The 12,538-nt window shown below is 39.8% G+C and overlaps 1 protein-coding gene across 23 annotated transcripts in view; it reads right to left on the bottom strand.

Moving 5' to 3' along the window:
* GPBP1 (GC-rich promoter binding protein 1) overlaps positions 1 to 12,538 on the bottom strand; it is an 86,939-nt gene that overhangs the window by 37,758 nt on the left and 36,643 nt on the right. For 17 of the 23 annotated variants that reach the window (XR_012413676.1, XR_012413675.1, XR_012413672.1 and 14 more), the window contains exon 3: positions 12,159 to 12,278. The exons of the other annotated variants lie outside the window; for them this stretch is intronic. Coding sequence is in view for 12 of the 17 variants with exons in the window: in XM_005556938.5 (XP_005556995.1) it covers positions 12,159 to 12,221 (63 nt within the window). In the remaining 5 variants the exon portion in view is untranslated. The remainder of the gene's footprint in view (positions 1 to 12,158; positions 12,279 to 12,538) is intronic. 23 annotated transcript variants of the gene reach the window in all.

Below are 12,538 nucleotides of genomic sequence, written 5' to 3'. Positions count from 1 at the left end.
AGCCTCCTGAGTAGCTGGGAGTACAGGCGCCCGCCACCACGCCTGGCTAATTTTTTGTATTTTTAGTAGAGACAGGGTTTCACCATGTTAGCCAGGATGGTCTCGATCTCCTGACCTCGTGATCCATCTGCCTCAGCCTCCTAAAGTGCTGGGATTACAGGTGTAAGCCACTGCTCCCGGCCAAATAATACCAGTTTTCTATCTTCCTTTTTAGTACTACTGTATTTCTTACTCATATTTTACCGTGCTGGCTATATGTCAGTCTTTAAAGTACAAGAGCTGTGACTTCACTTAAGAAAAAAAGAAAATCTCCTACTTGAACCTAGACTTTTCACCTGGGGGGGTAAGATGTTAATGAGATGGGGGCATTTTTATGTAATTTGTAGTGATCCACTGTGTCCCCTACCTTGGTCCTCAATGGATTCTGTAGGGGGAGACTAGGTGAGCAGTTTACTCAAGCAAATGGTCATTGGCATCTATTGGCATGATCTAGGATGTCAACCCAAGAGAATCTAATAATTTAGAATTACTTAGATTCCATTTTGGCCACGTTATCACCCTGGGGTATGGCCCGGACTTTACTCTTAGAGGAAAGCAATGCCATGTCCAAGGATGGTCAGGTCATAATCCCAAATTTTAAAACTATAAACTGGGTACGGTGGCTCTTGCCTATAATCCCAGTGCTTTGGGAGGCCAGGAGTTCAAGACCAGTCTTGGCAACATAGCAAGACCCCATCTCTACAAAAAAACTAGCTGGGCATGGTGGTGTGCACCTTTAGTCCCAGCTACTTGGAAGGCTGACTAGAGATGATCACTTGAGGACGGGCACGGTGGCTCATGTCTGTAATCCCAGCACTTTGGGAGGCTGAGGCAGGTGGATCCTCTGAGGTCAGGAGCTCAAGATCAGCCTGACCAATATGGTGAAATCCCGTCTCTACTAAAAATACAAAAATTAGTGGGGCGTGGTGGCGTGTGACTGTAGTCCCAGCTACTTGGGAGGTTGGAACAGAAATGCTTGAACCTGGGAGGCAAAGGTTGCAGTGAGCCGAGATTGTGCCACTGCACTCCAGCCTGGGCAAGAGAGAGAGACTTAGTCTCAAAAAAAAAACAAAAATAAAAAAAAAGAGGATCACTTGTGCCCAGGAGTTCCAGGTTGCACCAAGCTATGATCACGCCACTGTACTCCAGCCTGGGCCATAGTCTGAGACCCTGTCTCTAGAAAAAAAAATTTTAATTAAAAATGTAATTTTAAAAATATATATATAATTAAAATGTCTACATTCTCACAATTTCTCATTTATTTTATACCAATTATACCCAGGAAGTGACTATGAAGAGGTTTTAGTTATGCTGTATTCAATGACCAAACAGCCTCATGGAGGTGTGAGGAGGTAAGGAAGGTAGAGTTTTAACTTGTTTTGAGCTGAATTTTGAGGATGTTCTTCTAGTACTTCACAATACCAGATGTCTATGGATGGTAGAGAGGATGGAATGTCCACTGATTATACTGAATATTGACCCTGCAAGGCATTCTTGAAAAAGTTTCAATCATAGTAAGGTACCATTGATAGCACCAAGAATTGGAGCTCATCTGACAAACTTCTGGCAAGAGTATAAAGAAAATAGTTATAGAGGCCGGGCATGTTGGCTCACACCTGTAATCCCAGCACTTTGGGAGGCCGAGGTGGGAGGATCAGGAGGTCAGGAGACAGAGACCATCCTGGCTAACACAGTGAAACCTGTCTCTACTAAAAACACAAAAAATTAGCTGGGCATGGTGGCACACGAGTGTAGTCCTGGCTACTCAGGAAGCCAAGGCAGGAAAATCACTTGAACCTGGGAGGCAGAGGTTGCAGTGAGCCAAGATCGTGCCACTGCACTCCAGCCTGGGCGACAGAGTGAGACTCCGTCTCAAAAAAAAGAAAAAGAAAAAAAGAAAATAGTTACAGATAGCATATGGAGTAAAAATTAGACCACCACAAGGGAAAGAATGTGGCAATATCTAATCAAGTCCCAGCAATTTTACTTCCAACTATAGCTTAGAGTACTGCTATTAATAACGTAGTCCACAGGCAGGCAGCATCAGCATCACTTGGAGGTTTATTAGAATTTGGGACCCTACCAAAGACCTACTGAATCAGAAACTTAATTTTAACAAAATCTCAGGTTGTCTTAATACCTATAAAAAGTTTTGAGAAGCAGTAGCCTTAAAAATTCTTACACATATGGACAAGGAGAAATTACAAAAGCATTCAATGCAGTACTGTCATAGCCAAAAGTTATAAACAATCTAAGGCTAAATAGACAAACAAAATGTGGTGAGTGGACACAAAATAGAATATTAGTCAACGTTCAAGATAACTACACTAAACCTATAGATATCAACATGAAAAAAATTTCAGACATAATGAATATAAAACATGTAGACATTTAAATAATCATTTATGTAAATTTTAAAACATATAATACTATCTATTGGCATTTACACATATAGTAATAAGAATATGCATTGAGAATTCCCGTGGGAAAAAAATTAAAATGGAAACAGGATTGTGAATAGTGGACTCTGTATATGTAATACTCTTATTTCCAAAAAGAAATATAAAGCAAATATAGTGAAATGTTTAAGATATAACTATGTTGAGTGGTAAAATTTTTTTTTTTTGAGACGGAGTCTCGCTCTGTTGCCCAGACTGGAGTGCAGTGGTACGATTCTGGCTCACTGCAATCTCTTCCTCCCGGGTTTGAGTGATTCTCCTGCCTCAGCCTCCTGAGTAGCTGGGATTTACAGGCACGTACCATCATGCCCAGCTAATTTTTGTATTTTTAGTAGAGACAGGGTTTCACCATGTTGGCCAGGCTGCTCTTGAACTCCTGACCTCAGCTGATCCGCCTGCCTCAGCCTCCCAAAGTGCTGGGATTACAGGCATGAGCTACCTACCATACCTGGCCTAAATTTTTTTGTTTGTTTGTTTGAGACAGGGTTTTACTCTGTTGTCCAGCTCTACTAGCACACTCATAGCTCAATGCAGCCTCAAACAACTTCTGGGCTCAAGTGATCCTACTGCCTTAGCCTCCAGAGTAGCTGGGACTACAGGTGCAAGCCACCATGCCTGGCAAATCATTTTTAATTATTTTGTATAGACGAGATCTCATCAGGTTGCCAAGACTGGTCTTGAATTTCTACCCTCAAGCGATCCTCCTACCTCAGCCTCCCAAAGCACTGAGATTACAGAAGCGAACCATTGCACCTGGCCTACTTAATTACCAGGGTGGTTAGTAAGTGTTTACTTACTTCTTTGTACATTTAAATACTTCATTAAAACCTTCTACATAGTGTAGAACTATGTACAACTGGGTACAGTAGTGTGCACCTATAGTCCCAGCTACTCAGGAAGCTGAGGCAGGAGCATCACTCGAGGCCAGGAGTTCAAGACCAGCCAACACAGTGAGACCCTGTCTCTAAGGGGGAAAAATTTTAAGGAAATTTTTAAAATATCAAACAAGCTGTAGAAAAACATTTGCAATATAAATGGCATCTGCTTAGTTCTGGGGTGCCATACGAAAAAAAATTTTAAATAAAAAATATAGTCAAACATAACCCAATATGAAAGGAGCTATAAGTCACTAAGAAATAGACTACATAAGCAATTCTGAGAAAAAATTTCTAACATAAAAATATGCTCAATCGTAATTAAGTGATGCAAATCAAAACAAAGTATTATCTTTTCATCTAATTTCACAAAAACGTAAAAATGAAAACATCCAGTATCTCCGAGACTGAAAAGCTGCCTCCCTTCCCATAAAACTGTAACGGGATTATAAGTAGATGAGAACTTTTTGGAGAGGAGTTAGGCATTATCTACCAAAATGTACACACCTTCTGACCCAGCAATTCTGCTAGAAATTTACCTTACCATTATATTCAAGAAATGCCCAGGTATTTCTACAGTCTAATCCATTAATAGGTAATTACATAATTCACGTAGATCCACTCAACAAAAGTTTATACAGCCAAAAGAGATGAATTTCCTATGACTGACTATAGAAAGATACTAGAGATGGTATCCTTGAAAAAAAGGGAAAAAACAATTATTTCATGTTTCTCCAAACTGGGATAAAAATATATTTTGGTGTATGCATAAAAGTATCCTAGTATTTCTCTTCTGAAACCTAGTCTACTATCCTAATAATCACGAAAAGAAAGTTATTAAATGGATGAATTTTAAAGTCTGATACATACGGCTTCCTATTCCAGCTCTAGTACGTCTCAGCAAATTAATCTCAACCTGAGTTCCCTCATCTGTAAATGGTGGGGCAGGGGGAGATAAGAGTGTCTACCATCTTAAGATTTTTGTTACCTTTATATAAAGTGTTTTATTACAACAAGTAAAGCAGAGCCCATCTCCATCCATTTCCTCTTACACTGCCTTTCTTTCTGGACTGTTTTTAAAAATAGTTTTAAGGCCAGGTACAGTCGCTCAAGCCTATAATCCCAGCACTGATTTCAAGACCAGCCTGGGCAACATAGTGAGACCCTGTCTCTAGAAAAATTAAAAAAATAAAAATAAAAAATTTTTTAAAAAGTTTCATTTAAAATTTTCTCTAAATCCCAGAATACCTAAATAAACAATAAACCAAAAAATCTACACAGTAAACCTTCTCCATAGAAGTTTCAATGAACTCTGCCTATGTGCCTTCAGAACAGCAAAAATCAAAATAAAAGTTTCAATGAACTCGACTAGCAGTCTGATTGAATTTTCTGATCCTTTCAGCCTAAAAGTATAAATAGCCTACATTTTCATCGCAAGCCGACATTGCTTACGTTGTCAAAGGAAAGTTTTGGTACAGTAATACTAATCTTTTTAACACTGCCATAAAAGAATCAAAAAATATTACTATTATACACTAGTTATAGAGATAACTACAGATTATTGAATACAGATATGAAAATGTATTCATCATAGTAAAGTTCCACCATAACACATTTATTTTGTTTAAAAAGAAAAAAATTCTCCAACTTTGTTTCTATTTCATACCATTCATCTACCCTTTTAATACCACAGCCCTGAAATCTTTCATCAAACAATTACGAAAATACAGCATCCTATTTACAGGGATTATTTTGTCATCCTTCCTAGCATAACAAACAGAATTTGCTAGTTATCTAAATTTTTCAGTATCTGTTCAACATTCATTCAGTAATACTTTCAAACTGCTGGTCAGGACCTATTAACAAATGATGAGATCAGTCACAATTAGCATTTTTAAATGGAATTTTTAAAAAACCAGAAAACTACAGAAGAAAACATTAGTGTACCATAGATATATGAAATTTATTTGTTATATCTACGTGGAAATGAAAAGAGTGTGTAAAATATCCTTCTCACTACAGGTCACAACTAACACTCCAAAAGTCACTGCCCTAAATAAGAGAGTTATACTCAGCCACATGCAGTTTAAATTTTTACCACATGATGGGGCTAAAGTTCTACACATTTCAAAACTACTGCCACACAGTTCTGAAAACATTTTTACCCTTAATTCAAATCTTCATGTCATCTTTTCAAACAAAAAATAAATACTGTCATTTAATTTAAATAGAGAATGCAATACTAAATGTATGTTCCACTTACTCAGAACAATATTAAAAAGAGAAAAATGATGTGGGTGAACAAAAGACAATGGCAGAAAACAAGAGGTTAATTACAAATAGAATTCATAAATGAGGATCTGACAGAGGGAAGAATAAGACAGAGAAGGTATAATAAAAGTATCACTAGAAGGTATTTTGTTTGTCAAAACCACTATAGGCAAAGAAACAAATCTCAAATACTGCTAGGTGAGAGTTTAAATTGGGTGGGGTGCAGTGGCTCATGCCTGTAATCCCAGCACTTTGGGAGGCCAAGTCAGGTGGATCACCTGAGGTCAGGAGTTTGAGGCCAGCCTGGACAATATGGTGAAACCCCATCTCCACTAAAAATACAAAAATCAGGTGGGTGTGTTGGCAGGAACCTATAATCCCAACTACTCAGGAGGCTGAGGCAGGAGAATCGTTTGAACCCGGGAGGCGGGGGTTGCAGTGAGCAGAGATCACACGACTGCATTCCAGCTTGGGTGACAGAGTGAGACTCCATCTCAAAAAAAAAAAAAAAAAAAAAAAAGTTTAAATTGTCAACTATTTTCTAAAGCTAATTTTCAATTAGAAGAATTCAGAATTTAGAATTGGCATTCCAAATTCTAAAAATCAAAATCATCATCATTATGAGGGCCTATACAAATTAATCCAGAGTCACGTCCCAAAAAGCATTAAGAATTTCAATGCATGATAACAATTATCAGCCAGGCTCAATGGCTCACATCTGTAATCACATTTTGGGAGGCTAAGACGGAAGGATCTCCTGAGTTCAGCAGTTCAAGACCAGCCTGGGCGAGATAGTGAGACCCTGTCTCTATTTTTTTAATTTTTTAAAGTACCAATCTTAACTTCAAGTTAACATTTAAATGAAGACAAAAAATATTTACAAGTTTTTTTTTTTAATGTTTTGTTTATTCCAGATTTTTTTTTTTTTTGAAACAGGGTCTCACTCTTGTTGCCCAGGCTGGAGTGCAATGGCACGATCTCAGCTCACCACAACCTCCACCTTCCAGCGATTCTTCTGCCTGAAGCCTCCCAAGTAGCTAGGATTACAGGCATGCGCCACCAAGCCCAGCTAATTTTGTATTTTTAGTAGAGATGGGGTTTTTCCACAATAGTCAGGCTGGTCTCAAATTGACCTCAGGTGATCCGCCTGCTTCGGCCTCCCAAAGTGCTGGGATTACAGGCATGAGCCACCGCACCCGGCCCAGATGCTAATTTTTATTACTGTGCTTTATGTTAGCTATGAAATCGCTTAAAAATTACAAGAAGTCTTACATTTATTTCAGAGAAAATGACAAAAAAAGGAAAAGTAAACAAAGACAAAAGCAGGAAACCCATATGCATCCAGGCAGGACTGGGGAAAATGCTGACTTAAAAGACAAATGAGAGCAGCTCGGCTGGGATGAATTCCAGGGACCCACACAAGAATGAGAAGGTGGCAGTCAGTAACAACTAGTGATTTCAGTGGCTTAATCAATAGAGGTCTCCATTCCCCAACAATTTCAAGTACCTTTTTTTTTATTTTAATTATTTGTTTTGTGTGTGTATGTGTGTGTGTGTTTGAGACAGAGTCTCACTCTGTCATCCTTGTTTGTTTGTTTGTTTGAGACAGAGTCTCACTCTGTCACCCAGGCTGGAGTGTAGTGGTGGGATCTGGGCTCACTGCAACCTCTGCCTCCCGGGTTCAAGTGATTCTCCTCCCTCAGCCTCCTGAGTAGCTGGGACTACAGGTACGTGCTACCACACTCGGCCAATTTTTGTATTTTTAGTAGAGACGGGGTTTCACCATGTTGGCCAGGCTGGTCTCGAACTCCTGACCTCAGGTGAACCACTAGCCTTGGCCTCCTAAAATGCTGAGATTATAGGCGTGAGCCACCACACCCGGCCTCAAGTCCCTTTTTTACAGTCAATGAAATTTTTACTCATTTTACAGAATTCCAAAATGAGTCCTATAGAAAGACCGCAGAATAGCAGATGCATCCTGGATTCCAATCTAGGCTCACACTAATCAGCAATGTGAAGGCAATTCAACTAACCTTCCAAAATCTGTATAAGGTTTAAATGATCACTAAGATCCATCTTCAAACCCCAAAATTACAATCTATAGGAAAATTCTGTAATTTCAATGTATCTTTTTCAACACATATGGCAAATTTATTAAGACCTGGTAAGTCCTTATGGGAGAAGAAAATTCCAAATTATAAAATTGTTTCCGGGCCGAGTGTGGTGGCTCATGCCTGTTACCCAGCACTCTGGAAGGTAGAGGCAGGCGGATCGCTTGAGGTGAAACCAAGTTATCAGGTCCCTGTGATAACTCAAGTTTATGTTAATGGTCACTTAGACTGGGGACCCCCAACAGTCTCAGCATAGGGCAACAGCAAAAATCAAGTGATTAGAGAGTATGAACTTTCAGCCCCACCCACAGACCAACAATTGCTGAACACATGAAACTGCTGGGAGGGTAGTATACCCAGACAGGACATCGAAGCTCCACACACCACCTCTCCATACCTCACCATTATCAATCTATTCACCTGTATCCTTTATAATAAATCAGCAAATGTGTTCCCCTGAATTCTTTGAGCCATCCTAGGAAATGGTTCAGACCCGACGGGGGTGGTTGCAGAAACCCTGCTTTGTAACCAGTGAGAAGTACTGGTGACTGGGACTGGCTATTGGCATCTGAAGTGAAGGCAGTCTTGTGGGACTGAACACTCAACCTGTGGGATCTGACACTATCCCAAGCAGACAGTGTCAGAACTGAAATGCATTATAGGATACCCAGGTAGTGTCTGCTAGAAAACTGCTTTGAGGGGGAGAATCCAAAATATGTGGTTATAGAAGTGTTCTGTGTTGAGAGTAGAAAGGAAAAATAGTTTTTTGTTTTGTTTTGTTTTCTTTTACACAGATCTTATAGTCTAGAAAAGCCATAACACCTAAAGGAATTACTTTCCATCAAAATGAACACAACTTGGCTGAACCAAAAGTATACATTACTATAAAAAATTTCATAAGTGATAAGAAATTAACTAGTATTCATGAGAAAGATATTTTTAAATAAACTCTTAAATCTGTGTGAAAATTTTCATTTATTTATTTACTTTTGTAGAGAGGCAGGGTTTCACCATGTTGCCCAGGCTGCTCTCAAACTCCTGGCCTCAAGAGATTCTCCAGCCTCAGCGCCCCCATAGTGCTGGGATTACAGGTGTGAGCCACCACGTCTGGCCCAAGAGAATCAACGTGCTTTTTCTGAAAATGGTTATATTCTTAATTATACCAGCTCTTTGCATTTGCATTGTCTCATTATTTAGAGGCAAGTATTTAGACAGTTACAGGTGGATCTTTGACCACTTACAGTTTTGTGTGTGTGTGTGTGTGTTTTGAGACAGCATTTCACTGTTCTTGCCCAGGCTGGAGTGCAACGGCACAACCTCCGTCTCCCAGTTCAAGCGATTCTCAGCCTGGATTAAGGCATGCAACACCAAACCCTGCTAATTTTGTATTTTTAGTAAAGACGGGGTTTCTCCATGTTGGTCAGATTGCTCTCAAACTCCTGACCTCAGGGGATCCACCTGCCTCAGCCTCCCAAAGTGCTGGGATTGTAGGCGTGAGCCACTGCACCCGGGCCGTAGTTGTTTTATGTCTACACACTAGATCGTGCTGGAAGAAAGGCCCATCAAAAAGCTCCCCTAACAAAATAACTTGACCAAAAAAATTGTATTATGACTTTTTGTCAGAATATGCCGCTATTTTCCGCTTTGCAGACTATTAAATCACTATCTTTTTTTTACATAATCTATCAAAAAAGCCCATTTCTAGCATCTGCTTCAAAAATTTATTCTTAGCACATCTTAAAAACAGACAATTTTAATAATTTGCAATCTCCTTGAATGTCTGTAAATGTATCTGTAAAAAACTATTCTATTTTTATTTATATAAGTTAAATGAACATTCCTTAGTGAGTCCTAATGTATAATGATATTGCAAAGTTCACATTATTCCTGAAATTTTAGTCATGAGCCATTCGAAAGTCGTATTTATGTGGGGGAAAAAAGGGTTCCAGATATACGAAAAGGCTTTGAAAAAATGTTTATAAGGAAAAAGCAGGTTATCAGAAGAATAGTACAGAAACACAAAGTTTTCAGATTTTCTTGAATAAATGTTTCTTCATTTGCTATGTGCCCTTAGAATAATTTTCACACTTTTAGTGTTTTGTTTTGTTTTGTTTTTAAGACAGAGTCTCGCTCCTTCACCCAGGCTGGACTGCAGTGGCGCGATCTCAGCTCCCTGCAACCTCATGCCACCCCACCTGGCTAATTTTTGTATTTTTAGTAGAGACGGGGTTTGGCCATGTTGGCTAGGCTGGTCTTGAATTCTTGACCTCAAGTGATCTGCCCGCCTGTGCCTCCCAAAGTGCTGGGATTACAGGTGTGAGCCACCACACCCAGCCACAGTGTTTTGTTTTTTAATTGTTTTTCCCAGTTATACTTGTTCAAACTAAAACTCAATTATTTAAGAGTCCGCAGCACTTGAGCTGCAACCAACTACCCCTCCTGCATCCAATCTGGGCAGCTATAATCAAGAGAAGACAGGTTTCTTCCCCCGTCTCATCTCCTAAACAAGGGGTACACCTTACTGGGAGAGGCAGACTGCCAACATTTCTCACCCGCTCCAACTCGAATTGAAGAAGTTAAATTCCTGATAACTCCAGTCAAGAAATCTGAGGCTCCTTTATTCCACCCAACCCCCACTCACAGAATGAAGGCTCTAACCCAGGTTCATCAGCCCAAGAAAACTGAGCCCTAATTGCTCTTGCTCCAGCTATCTAACAGGGCAGTAGTTTCACTCTGGAAAAACAAATTGAGAAGATTCAGGCTATTGCTCCACCTAGCATGAGGAGTAATGACTCAAAGATTTTGCCAAGGGTAAGAAGCAATCTCTCAAAGGAACTAACTTTATTCAACACTAACAGCCCTCTCAGAAACAATGGAGATACTGGTAGTAATAAGAGGCTGGTAGCTCCTCTCCATGAAGAGCAATAAGCTGAATCACAGGCCAGTTAGTTCTGAATGAATCTGAGAAAGAGATACGTTAAGGAGAGCCCTACTACGGTCAGAACCAACCTCAGGAGGCTGGGCCTCAAAACTACACCTGCCATAACTAAATTGGATCAGAGCATGGATCATAATGTAGGCCCCCACAGGCATTAATGAAAACAATAGAGCAATTAGCTGGGAATTAATGGAGCCTGACAGATGGGTTTGATACCAAATGAGACAAACAGTTTTACAGAAAGATGGGGAAAGACACAGAGAACTCAGATAAATCGTCCTCATCCCAAAGTGACTGTGCACAAACGCTTTTCTCTGCACCTCAATGATTTTACTTTCCCTCATAGAAAAAGGAGATCAATATTTAAAATGAGTACAGCAGGGACTAAGAATAATTCTAAATCACCACATTCATGGAATTATGAACAAATTACATAATGTTCAGAAAAGCACTTTGCAAACTGAAGTATACCATGTCTGGTGGGTATCATTATGAACAAGTCAACCTATGTAACAGTAAAAAACAGTATAGAAAAAGATGCTCTGTTCAACATATCTGACTAGTAAGAATTAAAATTTTTGAAACTGATTACTACAAAAGACAACTTTGAAATAAATGGCTTAGTGCGCTGATGGTATAATAAAAACTGACTTGTTAACTAATAGAACAGGCAGGGCATGGTGGCGCATGCCTGTAATCCCAGCAATTTGGGAGACCGAGGCAGGCAGATCACTTGACGTCAGGCATTAGAGACCATCCTAGCGAACATGGCAAAAACCTCACCTCTACTATTAATAAAAATATAGAAATTAGTCAGTCATAGTGACCCACCCCTGTAATCCCAAATACTCAGGAGGCTGAGGCAGAAGAATCGCTTGAACCCAGGAAGCGTAGGCTACAATAAGCCAAGATCATGCCACTGCAATCCAGCCTGGGTGACAGAGCAACGCTCCGTCTCAAAAAAAAAAAAAAAAAAAAATTAATACAGCCAACAAATTAGATAACTTAGATGGTAATATAAATGTTTTGGGTTTTTGTTTTTGTTTAGTTTTGAGACAGTTTTGCTCTTGTTGCCCAGGCTGGAATGCAATGGTGCGATCTTGGCTCACCACAACCTCCTGCCACAATGCAATTGTGGATTGCATTGTGGATTCAAGCAATTCTCCTGCCACAGTCTCTTGAGTAAATGGGATTACAGGCATGCACTACCACGCCTAGCTAATTTTGTATTTTCAGTAGAGACAGGGTTTCTCCATGTTGGTCAGGCTGGTCTCGAACTCCCGACCTCAGGTGATCCACCCACCTCGGCCTCCCAAAGTGCTGAGATTACAAGGGGTGAGCCACCATGCCCGGCCACAAATGTACTTCTCTGCAAAGATATTATTACTTCTCCATGACTTAATTACATTTGTGTAAAAAACGAATGCAAGAGAAGCAGACAGAAAGAGAGATGCAGAAAGAATACCTTTGTTGATGATGGTGGAGTAGGGAAATTAAGCCAGGCTGGAGCAAAGTCATGCTGCGCCATTTAGGTCCAGTCTCTCCAACTCAGTGAAACAAGGCTTCAACACCTCATGGCAAGTCCCTGTCATATAAAAATGGAAGGAATTAGACCTGCAGCTCCTGGCCAAAATTTATCGCCTTTATATTACAATGATCTTACTACTTACTACTATAGGATTCTATTTATAATGAAAATCCAGAAAAGACAAAACTACGGTGATAGAAAATAGATCAACTTGGAAGGGGGATGACTGCAAGAAACAAGAGGGAATTTTCTGGGTAACTGAGTATTATCTTGATTACGGTGGTTATTACTACAGTACACATTTGTCAAACCTCAAA

This window comes from Macaca fascicularis, chromosome 6, assembly GCF_037993035.2.
Source record: "Macaca fascicularis isolate 582-1 chromosome 6, T2T-MFA8v1.1".
Classification (NCBI taxonomy): Eukaryota; Metazoa; Chordata; class Mammalia; order Primates; family Cercopithecidae; genus Macaca; species Macaca fascicularis.
This window is presented reverse-complemented; position numbering and strand designations above follow the sequence as displayed.